The 15,734-nt window shown below is 44.3% G+C and overlaps 1 protein-coding gene across 1 annotated transcript; it reads right to left on the reverse strand.

Moving 5' to 3' along the window:
* Nucleotides 1–508: 508 nt before the first annotated feature.
* LOC140406996 (gamma-crystallin S-1-like) lies at nucleotides 509–10,917 on the reverse strand. The gene is made up of 4 exons (XM_072494800.1): nucleotides 10,774–10,917; nucleotides 4,619–4,744; nucleotides 3,869–4,180; nucleotides 509–859 (listed from the first exon to the last, which is right to left on the reverse strand). The coding sequence occupies exons 1-4, from the start codon at nucleotides 10,915–10,917 to the stop codon at nucleotides 584–586; spliced, it is 858 nt and encodes a 285-aa protein (XP_072350901.1). The 3' UTR covers nucleotides 509–583.
* Between the last annotated feature and the right edge of the window lie 4,817 nt (nucleotides 10,918–15,734).

A 15,734-nucleotide genomic window follows, 5' to 3' on the forward strand; every position in this document is an offset into this window, starting at 1 on the left:
TTCCAATCACATTGCTGTTTGTGGGATCGTGCTGTGGACAAATTGGCCACTGTGTTTCCTACATGACAACAGTGACTACAAAACTCAAAAATACTTCATTGGATGTGAAGCCCTTTGGGACATCCGATGGCTGTGAAAGGCATCCAAAATACACGTCTTTCTTTACTTGGCAGTGGACAAATTAGTAGGGTAGTGGGGCATTGACAGGAAATAGAGATATCCGTTTGCCACAGAGACTCAGATTTGCCTCATCATCAAATTTGTTCATCTAATGATAGTTTTCACAAACTGACTTTGTATGGAATTTTCAACTTCAATTCGATGGAATAGAAAATGAGACAAGGTGTATTATGGGAAGAACTTCCCATATTTGCCCTAAATTTGCCTTTTCTCACCTTGGACATTTCTCCAAAACTATTGTCTCAGGTATTATTTATCCATTCCATTCAATAGCTTAACACTACACACAATTTCCCTCATTATCCAAACACAAAACAACTCAGTGAAATTGCAGTTATGTTCTGTATATTTATTCTGCTTTCACATACGTTAGAAAATCAAAATCATATTTGTCACAGAAGGTCTAAAAATCTCTCATGCGTCTGAAAGATCCGATAGTTGAGTTGAAGCCGCCCCAGTCACTGTATCTCCTGTATTCACCGGGTCTCATGAAGTACTGTCGGCCTCTGTAGTTGGGATGTTCATAGAAGTTCCAGTAACCATCCATCACATGGCAGGAGTGGATGTCACGGTAACGGAAACGATCGTAGACAGATGGACAGTCATCCATGAATTCCATCATCTGTCCTCCAAAGTCAGGCCTCTCGTAAATCCTCATTCTGTAGTTTCCACCTCGGTACTGTAATAGAAGGTAAAGCATATTGTTGATGATGGTATTAATTATACATTTGAATCAGGTTATAAAACTGGAGCTGATGGATCAGAAGGGACAAACTTGAAAGATTATCAAAAAGAATAGAGCTGGGACAATTGATTACATGAACAGGGATGTTTGGTTTATATTTTCACCTGATTAAGATTGAGAAACATTTGTGGAATTGTATACAGTTAAAATGGATTTATTTGTCAGATCCAATGGAAGACCCATAAGAACATTTCTTATGATGAGTAAAATTTTAGTTTATTTTTCTTCATGTTAACATTATCTTGTCCTCCTATGTGGGTGATTTGGGAATGAGAGTTCACGATACCTGATAACCTAGATGTCCTGGGCTGTTTGTGCAACGAGTACATCATGCGTTCTAACAGTTTTCTGCTGAGCATTAATGTATTGTGTAAGTGGACTAAAGGTAAGGATAACTTCCCAGATAATGGGGTGAGGGAATGAAAACTTTAAATTCCGTAATTTCTGTGATTGTCTGGAATACATTAACTTTTTCCTCTCGTTTTTATGGGAATGGCAATGTAACCAAAGGATTAAAATGATTAGAAGGATTTGAGTGCAGCAAAGTTCAGTTTTGTTGGGTTCATATTGTGACCCTGATCTCACTTTTCTGTGGCTACAATAATAATGATAATCTTTATTGTCACAAGTAGGCTTACATTGCAAAGAAGTTACTGTGAAAAGCCCCTAGTCGCCACATTCGGGTGTCAGTCCGGTGCCTGTTCGGGTACACAGAGGGAGAATTCAGAAAGTCCAAATTACCTAACAGCACGTCTTTTGGGACTTGTGGGAGGAAGCCGGAGCACCCGGAGGAAACCCATGCAGACACAGGGAGAACGTGCAGACTCTGCACAGACAGTGACCCAAGCCGGGAATCTGGGATCCTGGAGATGTGAAGCAACAGTGCTACCCACTGTGCTACCGTGCTGCCTTTCTTTGATGTGATGTGAAGTAGGACTGGAAGTCCCGATGCAGCACTCACTGAAATCGGGACAAATACTTCAGTACAAATCTAGCCTCTCGTAACAAAACACATTAGAACAATGATATAGTCCACAAGGTTACTATAACAATTTCCATTATTCACTCCTATCCAACAGATTCTCTGTCTAATCCAATATTATAAACCTCAATTCAATAAGTTCTTTTATATCTAAAAGCGTATTCAATATAAATTATTCGAGTTGGGGCGTTCAGAAAGTTTGAGTTGATCAACTTAATGAGTCAATGTGGTGCTAGAATTATTAACATAAATAGAAAATATTTTAATGATGCATTTAAGTTGAAGTGAATATTATATTCCTTGCCTTTTGCTCCAAGATAGCCAGATAAGCAGGGTTGACAAAGTATATAAAAATGAGAAGTTGGAATAAAAACAAATTTATTTTACATTACGAAACTTGATTAGGTTCGCACACTTTACTGAGTAATAGATTCTAATTAATAATACTGAATAATCAATATTCTCTATTAAACTACACTATGACTTGATCTTGTGCTATATCTCCCAAATGAATTCTCACTCTGCTCTCATCAGCTTCTCATCATGGCAGGCAGCACGGTAGCACAAGTGGATAGCACTGTGGCTTCACAGGGCCAGGGTCCCAAGTTCGATTCCCGGCTGGGTCACTGTCTGTGCGGAGTCTGCACGTTCTCCCCGTGTCTGCGTGGGTTTCCTCCATGTGCTCCGGTTTCCTCCCACAAGTCCCAAAAGATGTGCAGGTTAGGTAGATTGGCCATGATAAATTGCCCTTAGTGACCAAAAGGTTAGGAGCGGTTGTTGGGTTACGGGGATAGGGTGGAAGCGAGGGCTTAAGTGGGTCGGTGCAGACTCGATTGGTCAAAAGGCCTCCTTCTGCACTGTATGTTCTATGTTCCCCCATAATTCCAAGAAATGCTGCCTTATATACAATAACTTAGTTACGCCATCTAGTGTTTGATTTACACAGAGTTTTGGATGTTAACCCTTTACTACACTTGTACTACACATATCATTACAGTGCAATCAGTGCATGAGGACAAAAGGGAAACAAGGACCTGCTCACAGTGTTGAACATAGAGAGATGGAGAATATTAATGTGAAGAATAAACACATGGACATGACTGAACAGCACTGAACGACCTGTTTCTGTGCAATCAATTTGATGTAAATATATTATCCAATCATTGCCAAATGCTAATAGTCTCTAACAGATTTGTGTTTACAAGGTAGAAACTGAACTAGTTTTCGTTCCCAGGCTTGGAGGCAGCAACATGCCAATCTAAGACCCAAATTCAGCATCAGCACTCATCAACAGTTGATGCACAACTACCCTCCAGAAGCAGTTTAAACATGTGGGGAGCATAAGGACTGGATGAGAGTGGACACAGGGCATGGGGCATATGAAGTTGTTGGAAGTATGTGAGGATGTGGGATCTGATTGTTGAATTAGACAAGTATCCACATTGTCCTTAGGACATCAGGGAGACTCTTCATAAAAGCAATTTCTCCGCGGTACCTGCTGAGAACACCACAGCCACTATAATCCGTGCAATCAATCTCTCTGAGCACCCAAAGCTGGGACTGAGGCATCCCTAACCCTGTTTTACAAGGTGAACGCAGTGCCTGTAAAATGATATGACCCAATGAGGACCCAATGAGGAGCAATGAGTTCTAATTCCTACCAATGCAGATTTAAACCTTTAAAACTCAGCTGTACGTCTTTACTGTTAAATCTCCGCCAGTGGGATGCTCCATTCTGCCGGCAGCTCGGGGTTTCCCCACGGCGTTGGCAGCCCCACAATGGGAAACCCAATTGACCAGCCGGAATAACGGAGCATCTCGCCGGCGGGGTGAAACAGAAATGTGGTGCGGAGAATCTAGCCCGTGTGAAAAAACAGGCTAACTCCCCAAACCTGGATGCTTTGCTCAGTGAACATGTTCTTGACCTCCATCTGAGCAGAAGATGTAAACAGCCAACTTACATATGGGTAGGTGCGACATGAGCCAATGTTGTCATTGAATCCCATCCAGCGCTGGTAGTCAGGATATTCTCCCCTGCTCAGAACATACTGGTATCCCATGTAATTGGGTCTCTCATACATCACCCACCAGTCACTCATGACACGCATGGAGTTACAGCGGCTGAAGTAAGGGGACAGGTCAGCACAGTCATTACTGCACTCATAGTGCCGGCCCTGGAAGTTTCTGTCCTCGTAAAAGATGATCTGTGGAAAGAGACAAGATAAATTAATAAGCTTGAGAATGCCGAGATAGTAATCACAAACTCTCACATCCTGTAGAAAATCAGACTGATTCTTGCCTTTGCCATTTTGAGCTCACAGTTAGATGAGTAACTGCTTCAACATAGCAACACGTTGTACAGTGTGGTATATATACGCTGTACAGAATGACCTCTCTCCTCTGCTCCTTTGTCATTCATATGATCTGATGATGAACATCAGCAAAAAGAGAACAAAACACATCATTTGACATGTTGCTTGACATGTCACTGATTCCCTTCACTTTGCTTTCACTTCATTTTATTTGTTGTGTGAAAACAAAGAGGGAGAGTCCATCGTTCTTTCTACGTTCTGTTTACAAACAGCAATGGTTACAAAATCCATTTTCAAGAACTTATTTCCAGAATATACCCAGCTTCCTCACTGTGTAAATTAAACAACATTTGCTTCAGTTGCTTTCCTCATTGGCGTGACTATTTCCAGGGACAATACAACGGTAAATGGATTTGTTGTTCTGTTTGAGTCAGGTTTAGCTGAGGTGCAGATTAACGTGATGATGTCTGTAAATGAAGATGGAAGATTTTTGCAGCCAACGTTCAGGGACACGTAAAAGATGATCTGTGGAAAGAGACAAGATAAATTAATAAGCTTGAGAATGCCGAGATAGTAATCACAAACTCTCACATCCTGTAGAAAATCAGACTGATTCTTGCCTTTGCCATTTTGAGCTCACAGTTAGATGAGTAACTGCTTCAACATAGCAACACGTTGTACAGTGTGGTATATATACGCTGTACAGAATGACCTCTCTCCTCTGCTGTTCAGGCAGCACGGTTTTGTGAAGGGGAGGTCGTGTGTCACTAACTTGATAGAGTTTTTCGAGGAGGTCACTAAGATGATTGATGCAGGTAGGGCAGTAGATGTTGTCTATATGGACTTCAGTAAGGCCTTTGACAAGGTCCCTCATGGTAGACTAGTACAAAAGGTGAAGTCACACGGGATCAGGGGTGAACTGGCAAGGTGGATACAGAACTGGCTAGGCCATAGAAGGCAGAGGGTAGCAATGGAGGGATGCTTTTCTAATTGGAGGGCTGTGACCAGTGGTGTTCCACAGGGATCAGTGCTGGGACCTTTGCTCTTTGTAGTATATATAAATGATTTGGAGGAAAATGTAACTGGTCTGATTAGTAAGTTTGCAGACGACACAAAGGTTGGTGGAATTGCGGATAGCGATGAGGACTGTCTGAGGATACAGCAGGATTTAGATTGTCTGGAGACTTGGGCGGAGAGATGGCAGATGGAGTTTAACCTGGACAAATGTGAGGTAATGCATTTTGGAAGGGCTAATGCAGGTAGGGAATATACAGTGAATGGTAGAACCCTCAAGAGTATTGAAAGTCAAAGAGATCTAGGAGTACAGGTCCACAGGTCACTGAAAGGGGCAACACAGGTGGAGAAGGTAGTCAAGAAGGCATACGGCATGCTTGCCTTCATTGGCCGGGGCATTGAGTATAAGAATTGGCAAGTCATGTTGCAGCTGTATAGAACCTTAGTTAGGCCACACTTGGAGTATAGTGTTCAATTCTGGTCGCCACACTACCAGAAGGATGTGGAGGCTTTAGAGAGGGTGCAGAAGAGATTTACCAGAATGTTGCCTGGTATGGAGGGCATAAGCTATGAGGAGCGATTGAATAAACTCGGTTTGTTCTCACTGGAACGAAGGAGGTTGAGGGGCGACCTGATAGAGGTATACAAAATTATGAGGGGCATAGACAGAGTGGATAGTCAGAGGCTTTTCCCCAGGGTAGAGGGGTCAATTACTAGGGGGCATAGGTTTAAGGTGAGAGGGGCAAAGTTTAGAGTAGATGTACGAGGCAAGTTTTTTACGCAGAGGGTAGTGGGTGCCTGGAACTCACTACCGGAGGAGGTAGTGGAGGCAGGGACGATAGGGACATTTAAGGGGCATCTTGACAAATATATGAATAGGATGGGAATAGAAGGATACGGACCCAGGAAGTGTAGAAGATTGTAGTTTAGTCGGGCAGTATGGTCGGCACGGGCTTGGAGGGCCGAAGGGCCTGTTCCTGTGCTGTACATTTCTTTGTTCTTTGTTCTTTGTTTGACACCATCTACTAACTTTGAAGTTCAGATTTCAGGCGCAATTCACCCAAAGAATGATTAAGTACCCGATTGCACCAGTGTCTATTCAGTATTATTAATTTAGAATCTATTACTCAGTAAAGTGTGCGGACCTAATCAAGTTTCGTAATGTAAAATAAATTTGTTTTTATTCCAACTTCTCATTTTTATATACTTTGTCAACACTGCTTATCTGGCTATCTTGGAGGAAAAGGCAAGGAATATAATATTCACTTCAACTTAAATGCATCATTAAAATATTTTCTATTTGTGTTAATAATTCTAGCACCACATAGATTCATTAAGTTTTTAAAAAATATATATTTATTAAAGTTTTTTAACACAATTTTTCTCCCTTACAAACATTAACCCCACCGCCCCCCCCCCCGCCCCCCCCGTAACAAAATTGACTCATTAAGTTGATCAACTCAAACTTTCTGAACGCCCCAATTCGAATACTTTATATTAAATACGCTTTTAGATATAAAAGAACTTATTGAATTGAGGTTTATAATATTGGATTAGACAGAGAATCTGTTGGATAGGAGTGAATAATGGAAATTGTTATAGTAACCTTGTGGACTGTATCATTGTTCTAACGTGTTTTGTTACAAGAGGCTAGATTTGTACTGAAGTATTTGTCCCGATTTCAGTGAGTGCTGCATCGGGACTTCCAGTCCTACTTCACATCACATCAAAGAAAGGCAGCACGGTAGCACAGTGGGTAGCACTGTTGCTTCACATCTCCAGGATCCCAGATTCCCGGCTTGGGTCACTGTCTGTGCAGAGTCTGCACGTTCTCCCAGTGTCTGCGTGGGTTTCCTCCGAGTGCTCCGGCTTCCTCCCACAAGTCCCGAAAGACATGCTGTTAGGTAATTTGGACTTTCTGAATTCTCCCTCTGTGTACCCGAACAGGCACCGGACTGACACCGGAATGTGACAACGGATGGTTGTCACCAAGGAGGTAGTGATGGGCAAGCTAATGGGGCTAAAGGTAGACAAGTCTCCTGGCCTTGATGGAATGCATCCCAGAGTGCTAAAAGAGATGTCTAGGGAAATTGCAAATGCACTAGTGATAATTTACCAAAATTCACTAGACTCTGGGGTGGTCCCGGCGGATTGGAAATTAGCAAACGTGACACCACTGTTTAAAAAAGGAGGTAAGCAGAAAGCGGGTAATTATAGGCCAGTGAGCTTAACTTCGGTAGTAGGGAAGATGCTGGAATCTATCATCAAGGAAGAAATAGCGAGGCATCTGGATGGAAATTGTCCCAATGGGCAGACGCAGAATGGGTTCATAAAGGGCAGGTCGTGCCTAGCTAATTTAGTGGAATTTTTTGAGGACATTACCAGTGCGGTAGATAATGGGGAGCCAATGGATGTGGTATATCTGGATTTCCAGAAAGCCTTTGACAAGGTGCCACACTAAAGGTTGCTGCATAAGATAAAGATGCATGGCATTAAGGGGAAAGTAGTAGCATGGATAGAGGATTGGTTAATTAATAGAAAGCAAAGAGTGGGGATTAATGGGTGTTTCTCTGGTTGGCAATCAGTAGCTAGTGGTGTCCCTCAGGGATCAGTGTTGGGCCCACAACTGTTCACAATTTACATAGATGATTTGGAGTTGGGGACCAAGGGCAATGTGTCCAAGTTTGCAGACGACACTAAGATGAGTGGTAAAGCAAAAAGTGCAGAGGATACTGGAAGTCTGCAGAGGGATTTGGATAGGCTAAGTGAATGGGCTAGGGTCTGGCAGATGGAATACAATGTTGACAAATGTGAGGTAATCCATTTTGGTAGGAATAACAGCAAAAGAGATTATTATTTAAATGATAAAATATTAAAACATGCTGCTGTGCAGAGAGACCTGGGTGTGCTAGTGCATGAGTCACAAAAGGTTGGTTTAGAGGTGCAACACGTGATTAAGAAGGCAAATGGAATGTTGTCCTTCATTGCTAGAGGGATGAAGTTTAAGACTAGGGAGGTTATGCTGCAATTGTATAAGGTGTTAGTGAGTATTTATGGCTCATTTAAATACCCGGATGTTCGATTCACCAGGTGCCCGGGACATCCGGCCGTGCCTGGGTGACCTCACCAGGGCATCTATTAATACTGATCCACACAGACTGACCAGTCGTGACAGCACCCGAGGGCCTCCCCGGATTTGGAAATCCCAGATGATTGGGGCCAGGGCAGGGTAGCACCCTGGCACTCCCCCTGGCACCCAGGCATTTGACATTGCCAGTCGGGCTCCCAATCATAGCCAGCTGGGAACCCTGGCACTTCCAGTCTGCCAGGTTGGCAGTGCCAGGGTAGCTGGGTGCCAGGTTCGAACTGGCAGTAGTCAGGTCTGAGGTGGGGCTTGCCAGGTGGAGAGGTGAAGGGGAGTTCCAGGGAGCTTCCCCAAGATTGGAGAGATGAATGGTGGGTCAAAAATGCGGGTGGGGGTGGATCTGAAAGTGTGGGGCGGGGGAATAAGATCAGAGCTGGCGGACAAGATGCCCTGACCTGCGAGTAGCCTTTCTGTGAGGAAATCCCTCTAGGTTCAGTCTCAGCGGGGTAAAACCTCCCGAGGCCAAAGAAAACAGAAAAGTGCTGTTGGATAGTGGGAGCACAGCCCTATTCTCTCCAATCTATCCTCATTACTGAAGATTTTCATCACTGGAATCATTTTTATACACCTCTTCCTGCACTCTCTCCAATTTGTTCACATCCTTCCGAGAGTGGTACCCAGAACTGTACACAGTACTCCAGCCAAGGTCTAACACGTGCCTTGTATAAGTTCAGCATATCCTCCGTGCTCTTGTACTCTACACCACTATTAATAGAATATTATATGCTTTATTAACTGGTCTGTCCACCTGTCCTGACACTTTTAATTAACCACACATGCATGGAATGATGACCCAGAAGTGTGACGTATGGGCCTGTGCGCTGGAAGCATGTGGTGTTGATTTCCTTTGACATCTTGAACTCGTGCACTGCTCTGGACATGCAAAATGAAAAATCAGGGGCGAAATGCTCCCCCAACGGCGCGATGTCCGCCGACTGGCGCCAAAGACGGCGCCAATCAGACGGGCATCGCGCCGGCCCAACATTGAGGGGCTAGGCCGACGCCAGAGCGATTTCCGCCCCGCCAGCTGGCGGAAATGGCGTTTGTTGCCCCGCCAGCTGGCGCGGAAATGCGGCGCATGCGCGGGAGCGTCAGCGGCCGCTGTCAGTTTACCGCGCATGCGCAGTGGGGAGAGTCTCTTCCGCCTCCGCCATGGTGGAGGCCGTGGCGGAGGCAGAAGGGAAAGAGTGCCCCCATGGCACAGGCCCGCCCGCGGATCGGTGGGCCCCGATCGCGGGCCAGGCTACCGTGGGGGCACCCCCCCGGGCCAGATCGCCCCGCGCCCCCCCCCCCCCCAGGACCCCGGAGCCCGCCCACGCAGCCTGGTCCCGCCGGTAAATACCAGGTTTGATTTACGCCGGCGGGACAGGCAATTTCTGGGCGGGACTTCGGCCCATCCGGGCCGGAGAATCCAGCGGGGGGTCCCGCCAACCAGCGCGTCCCGATTCCTGCCCCCGCCCATTCTCCGGTACCGGATACTTCGGCGGGGGCGATGGCGGGATTCACGGCGGCCAACGGCCATTCTCCGACCCGGCGGGGGGTCGGAGAATGACGCCCCAGGGACAGCACTAAAGTAGTCGATTTGCCCCAATGTTAGGTATGTTTTTTACACCTTATTTTTTATTTCTCAGTCCAGGATCATCGATCAAAGGCAGAAGACATCGGGAGCCATTGGTTTAGTGTTTTATATTATTCGTGTTTAGCATTTAGAAATATGTTTAAAATGCAAATAAAGTGAAAGGATGAAATATTTTAATTTTTAACCTTTAGTTTGTCATGAAGCTGTTAATTCCATTAGAAAGGTACTTTACTATATAAAGTGAGTTTGGAGTCACAGAAAGTGAAAGAAATATTTTTTTTAACTTTGACATGAGGGTGTTATTTCAGTAAAGGAACTATAATGGATAGAGTGCGGTGAACACCCGCTAACGAGTTTGATTGCCCACATAAGATACTCCGTGTTACTGGTCGTGGGTTCTGGGGGTCCTGAGTTGGATGATGAGACCGATCCTAGAGCTGCATCTGCAATCACTCACTTGGCGGGAGTTTCCAAAAGGTGGGATCGGTCCTTGGACCTTTCGCAGGCTCCTTTTCCAGGCCCCCTCTTGCTGTCGGGTGTACTCAAAGAATTGTGACCTTTCGATCAGAATGTTCCTCAAAGTATAATTTCAGCATAGCCTCCAAGTAGGTCTCTTGTGAGAAAAGGACTCCCAGACATTGGCAGTCCAAAGATGTGCAGGTTAGGTGGATTGGCCATGCTAAATTGCCCCTGAGTGTCCAAAAGGTTAGGTGGGGTTACTGGATTACAGGGATGGGGTGGAGGTGTGGGTTTATGTAGGGTGCCCCTTCCAAGGGCCGGTGCAGACTCAATGGGCTGAATAGTCTTCTTCTGCACTGCAAATTCCATGTAATCTGTGTTCCATTTCTTGAGGTAAGCCTTCAAGGTGTTTTTGAAGAGCTTTCTTCGTCCTCCTCTTGTTTGTGGTTCTTCCTTGAGCTGGATGAAGAAGATTTGCTCTGACAGTTGGGACTTTGACATCCTATGCATATGGGAGGGCCCAGCGGAGTTGGTTTTGGATGATCATGGCCTTGATACTGGTGCTATTGACTCCTTCAAGGACACTCACGTTAGCACGCCTGTCCTCCCAGCTGATTCAGAGCTAAAGTACATTTGGATTTTACAATGTATTTTAAGCTGTGTGCTTAAGAGCCTCCCTGATGTAATGTTCATCCTTACAAGCTTCAGTATTACTTGAAATGCTTTAGCAAAGTTTAATGCCGTAGTTGCCATATGCAAGGCTCCCGTAAGCTATTGTGAATTATCTCATTGACAGAAATTGCAGAATCCAGTGCTGATTCAAAATCTGTAGCCATGCTCCACCTCTGCTGGGGTATCACGCTCACACTTTGCTTCTTAAAGTTCTTGAACGTATGCGCAGGGATCATGAGAGAAGACTCTGGCATCATTTGCGTCGGGCGAGGAAGTCAATCAATTAACCCCTCCTAGGAGTGTACAAACAAAGGACATCATATGAAATAGTGTCAGACGAGCTGTGTTTCAGGAGGCTGTACTTCAGCAAGGAAGCAAGGGACAGCCTTATTAAAATGTTGAAAGAAGACCTGAACCGAAGTCTAACTGCTGCACTGCCTTAACAGTGGAAATGAAACACACAACATCGCTGAATATTTTAGTGTCTGGGTGCTTTCAACATGGCATTAGTGGTATATGTAACATTTCACAGAATGCCATCAAGATCTACATTCACCAGGTAATTAATGCAATTTATCGTAAGGCTTTGGAGCTTATTATTTTTGACACATCCCTGTGAAGATGAAAGAGATGTCCATCATATTCTACAGGATTGCTGGTTTCCCAGAATTAATTGGGGCTGTCGATGGAACAAATATTGCATTGAAGGCATCACAAAATGACACTGTTTCATTCATCAACAGGAAGGGGTTACATTCTTTAAATGTGATGATAGTGTGTGATGCACAAATGAGGATCTGCAAACAACCAGGGAAGTGCCTAGGACTAATTTGTCTTTGAAAGCTCAATGTTACACCAGTCAATGACAACACCACCATGTTGTGTTCTCTATTTAGCTTTACCTGGATGGCTTGGATGGGTAGTGTTGAATAAAGAACACAAAACTTTGTTAATGAACAAAATTATAAATGTAATTATACTACTAATTAAGATGTGTTCACATTCCTAAGGTAGACAGTTTCTATATTAAACTATGCTATCTCTAACTGCAGACTTATCAAGTAAAACTGATCCTCGGCCTGGCACTCTTCCAGCTGCCTTCCAACTCCTAACTCCCAGAATCCCCAAAGTCACATGGTATATATATGATTGTTCTGTGGTTCCCTCTAGTGGTACGAAGCATTCTCATTAACTTGTTAACTCTTTACATACCAGTCAATATACATATCATTACATCCCCCTTTTTTTAAAGATATTTGGAGATTTCTACAAACATATATATAGTAAGATCATTGTATGTTCTTTACATGCAATTGAGTACTGTTGTACAGTTTTTAACAATTTTTTTATTTTCTTTCGTCCACAAATTGAGTCTGTACTCCGTCTTCACTGTGATAGTGTAGTACATACCAACAAGTTATCAGCTCAAATCGGTCAGGTATTCAACTGGTTGAATCATTTTTGTTGTCTGACCTGGTCTTTCTTCTGTGTTTGTGGTGTCGATTTCCTGTGTCCTTTTCCCTAAAAATCGGTTTGGTTTTTGGTCTTTGAGCAAATACCAACTCATTAAATTCATTGGCCTGACTTATTTTTTGTCCAAACAATGTCCTGTTCTTCCTGGCATTTGTACCATCATGCACGAACTTGGTATGATCTACACATGCATTCCCCTGTGTATCTCGAGTGGTACCTGGTTTTCACACACTGTCCTGCAGTCCCTTGCTCGGTTGCCATCTGGATTGCTTTCCATACTGTATGCGTGTCCAGTGTGACTGCAAGTTCAAACACTTTCTATTATTGAATTGCAGTGTATTGTTTAGATGTCCTTTGGTTTCACAGTTGTGCCTTTCTCTTGTTCTGTAGATACTTTTTGTCTGCTCAAGATCAATTCCTTTTGGCTTGTCAGATTCATTTTCAACCATTATACCATCAATGGCCTTTGTACTATCTAATGTATCTAATGTATCTTTGAACTTTATGATACCAGGTTCCTTTGGATGATCTGATGTATCGTTGAGCTTTGTGACATCAGTCGCTTCTGGATGATCTGATGTATCATTGAGCTATTGGTGCTTCTCATCTGGAGTCAACTTCTCCAAGATGTAATTTTCTTGCAGGCTGTTCACATGGACCACTGGATAATGTGGCTGGAGAAGTAATAATAGGAAACAAAGAAATGGCAGAGGAACTGAATAGTTACTTTGCATTAGTCTTCATGGTGGAAGACACCTGTGAGATGCCAGAGCTCCAGGAGAATCAGGAGGCAGATATGAGTGCAGCGGGAATCACAAAGGAGAAGGTTCTGGGGAACATGAAAGGTCTGAAGGTGGATAAATCACCTGGACCGGGTGGACTACACCACAGGGTTCCAAAAGAGATAGCTTAGGAGATTGTGGAGGCATTGGTGGTGATCTTTCAGGAATCACTGGAGGCAGGAAGGGTCCCAGAGGACTGGAAAGTGGCTAATGTAGCATCGGCGTTTAAGAAGGGAGGGAGGCAGAAGACGGGAAATTATAGGCAGGTTAGCCTGACTTCGGTCATTGGTAAGATTTCAGAGTCCATTATTAAAGAAGAGATCGCAAAATACTTGGAAGTGCATGGTAAAATAGGGCTGAGTCAGCACGGCTTCGTCAAGGGCAAGTCATGTCTGACAAATCTGTTAGAGTTCTTTGAAGAAGTAACAAGGAAGTTAGACAAAGGAGAACCAGTGGATGTGATTTATTTAGATTTCCAGAAGGCCTTTGACAAGGTGATGCATAGGAGTCTGTTAAATAAGTTAAAAGCCCATGGTGTTAAGGGTTAAGGGTAAGATCCTGGCATGGATAGAGGATTGGCTGACTGGCAGAAGGCAAAGAGTGGGGATCAAGGGGTCTTTTTCCAGATGGCAGCCGGTGACTACTGGTGTGCCTCAGGAGTCTGTGCTGGGACCACAACGTTTTACAATATACATTAATGATCTGGAAGAAGGAGCTGAAGGCACATTTGTGAACTTCCATTTGTAGGAAAAACTAGAACCAGAGGACACTATCTGAGATTAAAGGGACGCTCCTTTAAAACAGAGATGAGGAGGAATTTCTTCAGCCAGAGGGTGGTGAATCTGTGAAACTCTTTGCCGCAGAAGGCTGTGGAGGCCAAATCATTGAGTGTCTTTAAGACAGAGATAGATAGGTTCTTGATTAATAAGGGGATCAGGCGTTATGAGGAGAAGGCAGGAGAATGGGGATGAGAAAAATATCAGCCATGATTGAATGGTGGAGCCGGACCGATGGGCCGAGTGGCCTAATTCTGCTCTTATGTCTTATGGTCTTCTGGTTCTGGTGGGAGGAAAGAGGGGAGGGAAGAGGGGAGGGGGGGAAGAGGGAGGGAAGGGGAGGGTTTGACAGTTGTTAATTGGCAAGCTCAACATCCAAAAGCAGCAGTTGTTGAAGCACAGTGTCCGGGCACACAGATCCTCTGACATAATTTTGGGGTAGCATTTGACAGCACACTCTTAGGGGTGGTGGATTGATTTGCTGCACTACCTGTCAGACAGATAGTTCACATTAGCTTTCAGGAGGCTTGCATGTAGCAACTAATGCATTAAACTTTGTTCATCCATTTGAAGTAATCCCTGAGGCTTCTAAGGATGAACTTTACGTCAGGGTGACTAGCAAACAATGCAGCTTAAAATACATTGCAAATCCAAACATGTTTTATCTCTAAATCAACTGGGAGGACAGGCGTGCTAACAGGTGTATTCTTGAAGGAGTCAATAGCACCAGTATCGGGGCCATAATCATCTGAACCCAACTCGGCTGGGCTGCCCATAAACTTCAGATGTTAAAGTCCCGACTGCCATCCAACACAAGGAAGGATCCCAAATAAGAGGAGGACAAAGGAAGCACTTTAAAGACATCTTTTACCTTACCTCAAGAAATGGAACGTCAATGCCAGGGAGGCCTGTGCTCAGAAGAGACCTCCTTGTAGGAACCACCTGATTGAAGGGTCACAATTCTTCGCGAACACCTGACGACAAGAGGAGGCCTGGAAAAGGAGCCTGAGAAAGGAATACCCGCAACTTTGCACCCAAAGACCGATGCCACCTTTTGGAAAGGCCTGGCCAGAGAGTGATTGAAGATGCTCTAGGATCGGGCTCATCAGCCGTGCAAAGACCCACAGAACCCATGACCAGTAACACGGAGTATCTCAGGTGGACAAGCATACCCATTAGTGTGTGATCACTGCATTGTATCCATTATAGTTCCTTTAAAGGAATTAATATCCTCATGACAAACCAAAGTTTAAAACAAAATCATTCTTTCACCTTCTGTGACTTCAAACTCACTTTATACAGTAAAGTACACTTTTATTGAAATTAACAGACTCAGGACAAACCAAAGTTTAAAAAAAAGGGCGGGATTCTCCGGCCAATGCGGAATCGAGAAATGCGATTGGCCGGGGAATCAGTTTTGACATTGAAATCGTGGCGGGTACTGGTTCACGCCAAATCGCAATTCACCAGTGCCTTGACAGCGACGTCAATGCATTCCAGAACGCATGTACAGTAAACGCTGTTTGCATATCATTAGTGGGGCTGACCCGGTATTTTCCAGGGCCTCCACGATGCTCCGCCTCCACTGGGGTGAATTCCCGACGGTGCGGTTCAC

The sequence above is a fragment of the Scyliorhinus torazame genome, chromosome 2, assembly GCF_047496885.1.
Source record: "Scyliorhinus torazame isolate Kashiwa2021f chromosome 2, sScyTor2.1, whole genome shotgun sequence".
In the NCBI taxonomy this organism is placed as follows: Eukaryota; Metazoa; Chordata; class Chondrichthyes; order Carcharhiniformes; family Scyliorhinidae; genus Scyliorhinus; species Scyliorhinus torazame.

Bases quoted from the DNA above. Each gene is read 5' to 3' on its own strand.
- LOC140406996 (XM_072494800.1), bottom strand. From the start codon at position 10,917: ATGTCAAAGTCCCAACTGTCAGAGCAAATCTTCTTCATCCAGCTCAAG. The intron at 4,745-10,773 runs GTGCAGAAGAAG...CTCTTTCCACAG, and splicing joins CAGATTACATGGAATTTGCA to ATCATCTTTTACGTGTCCCT. The intron at 4,181-4,618 runs GTATTGTCCCTG...GATTTTCTACAG, and splicing joins CAACAAATCCATTTACCGTT to GATGTGAGAGTTTGTGATTA.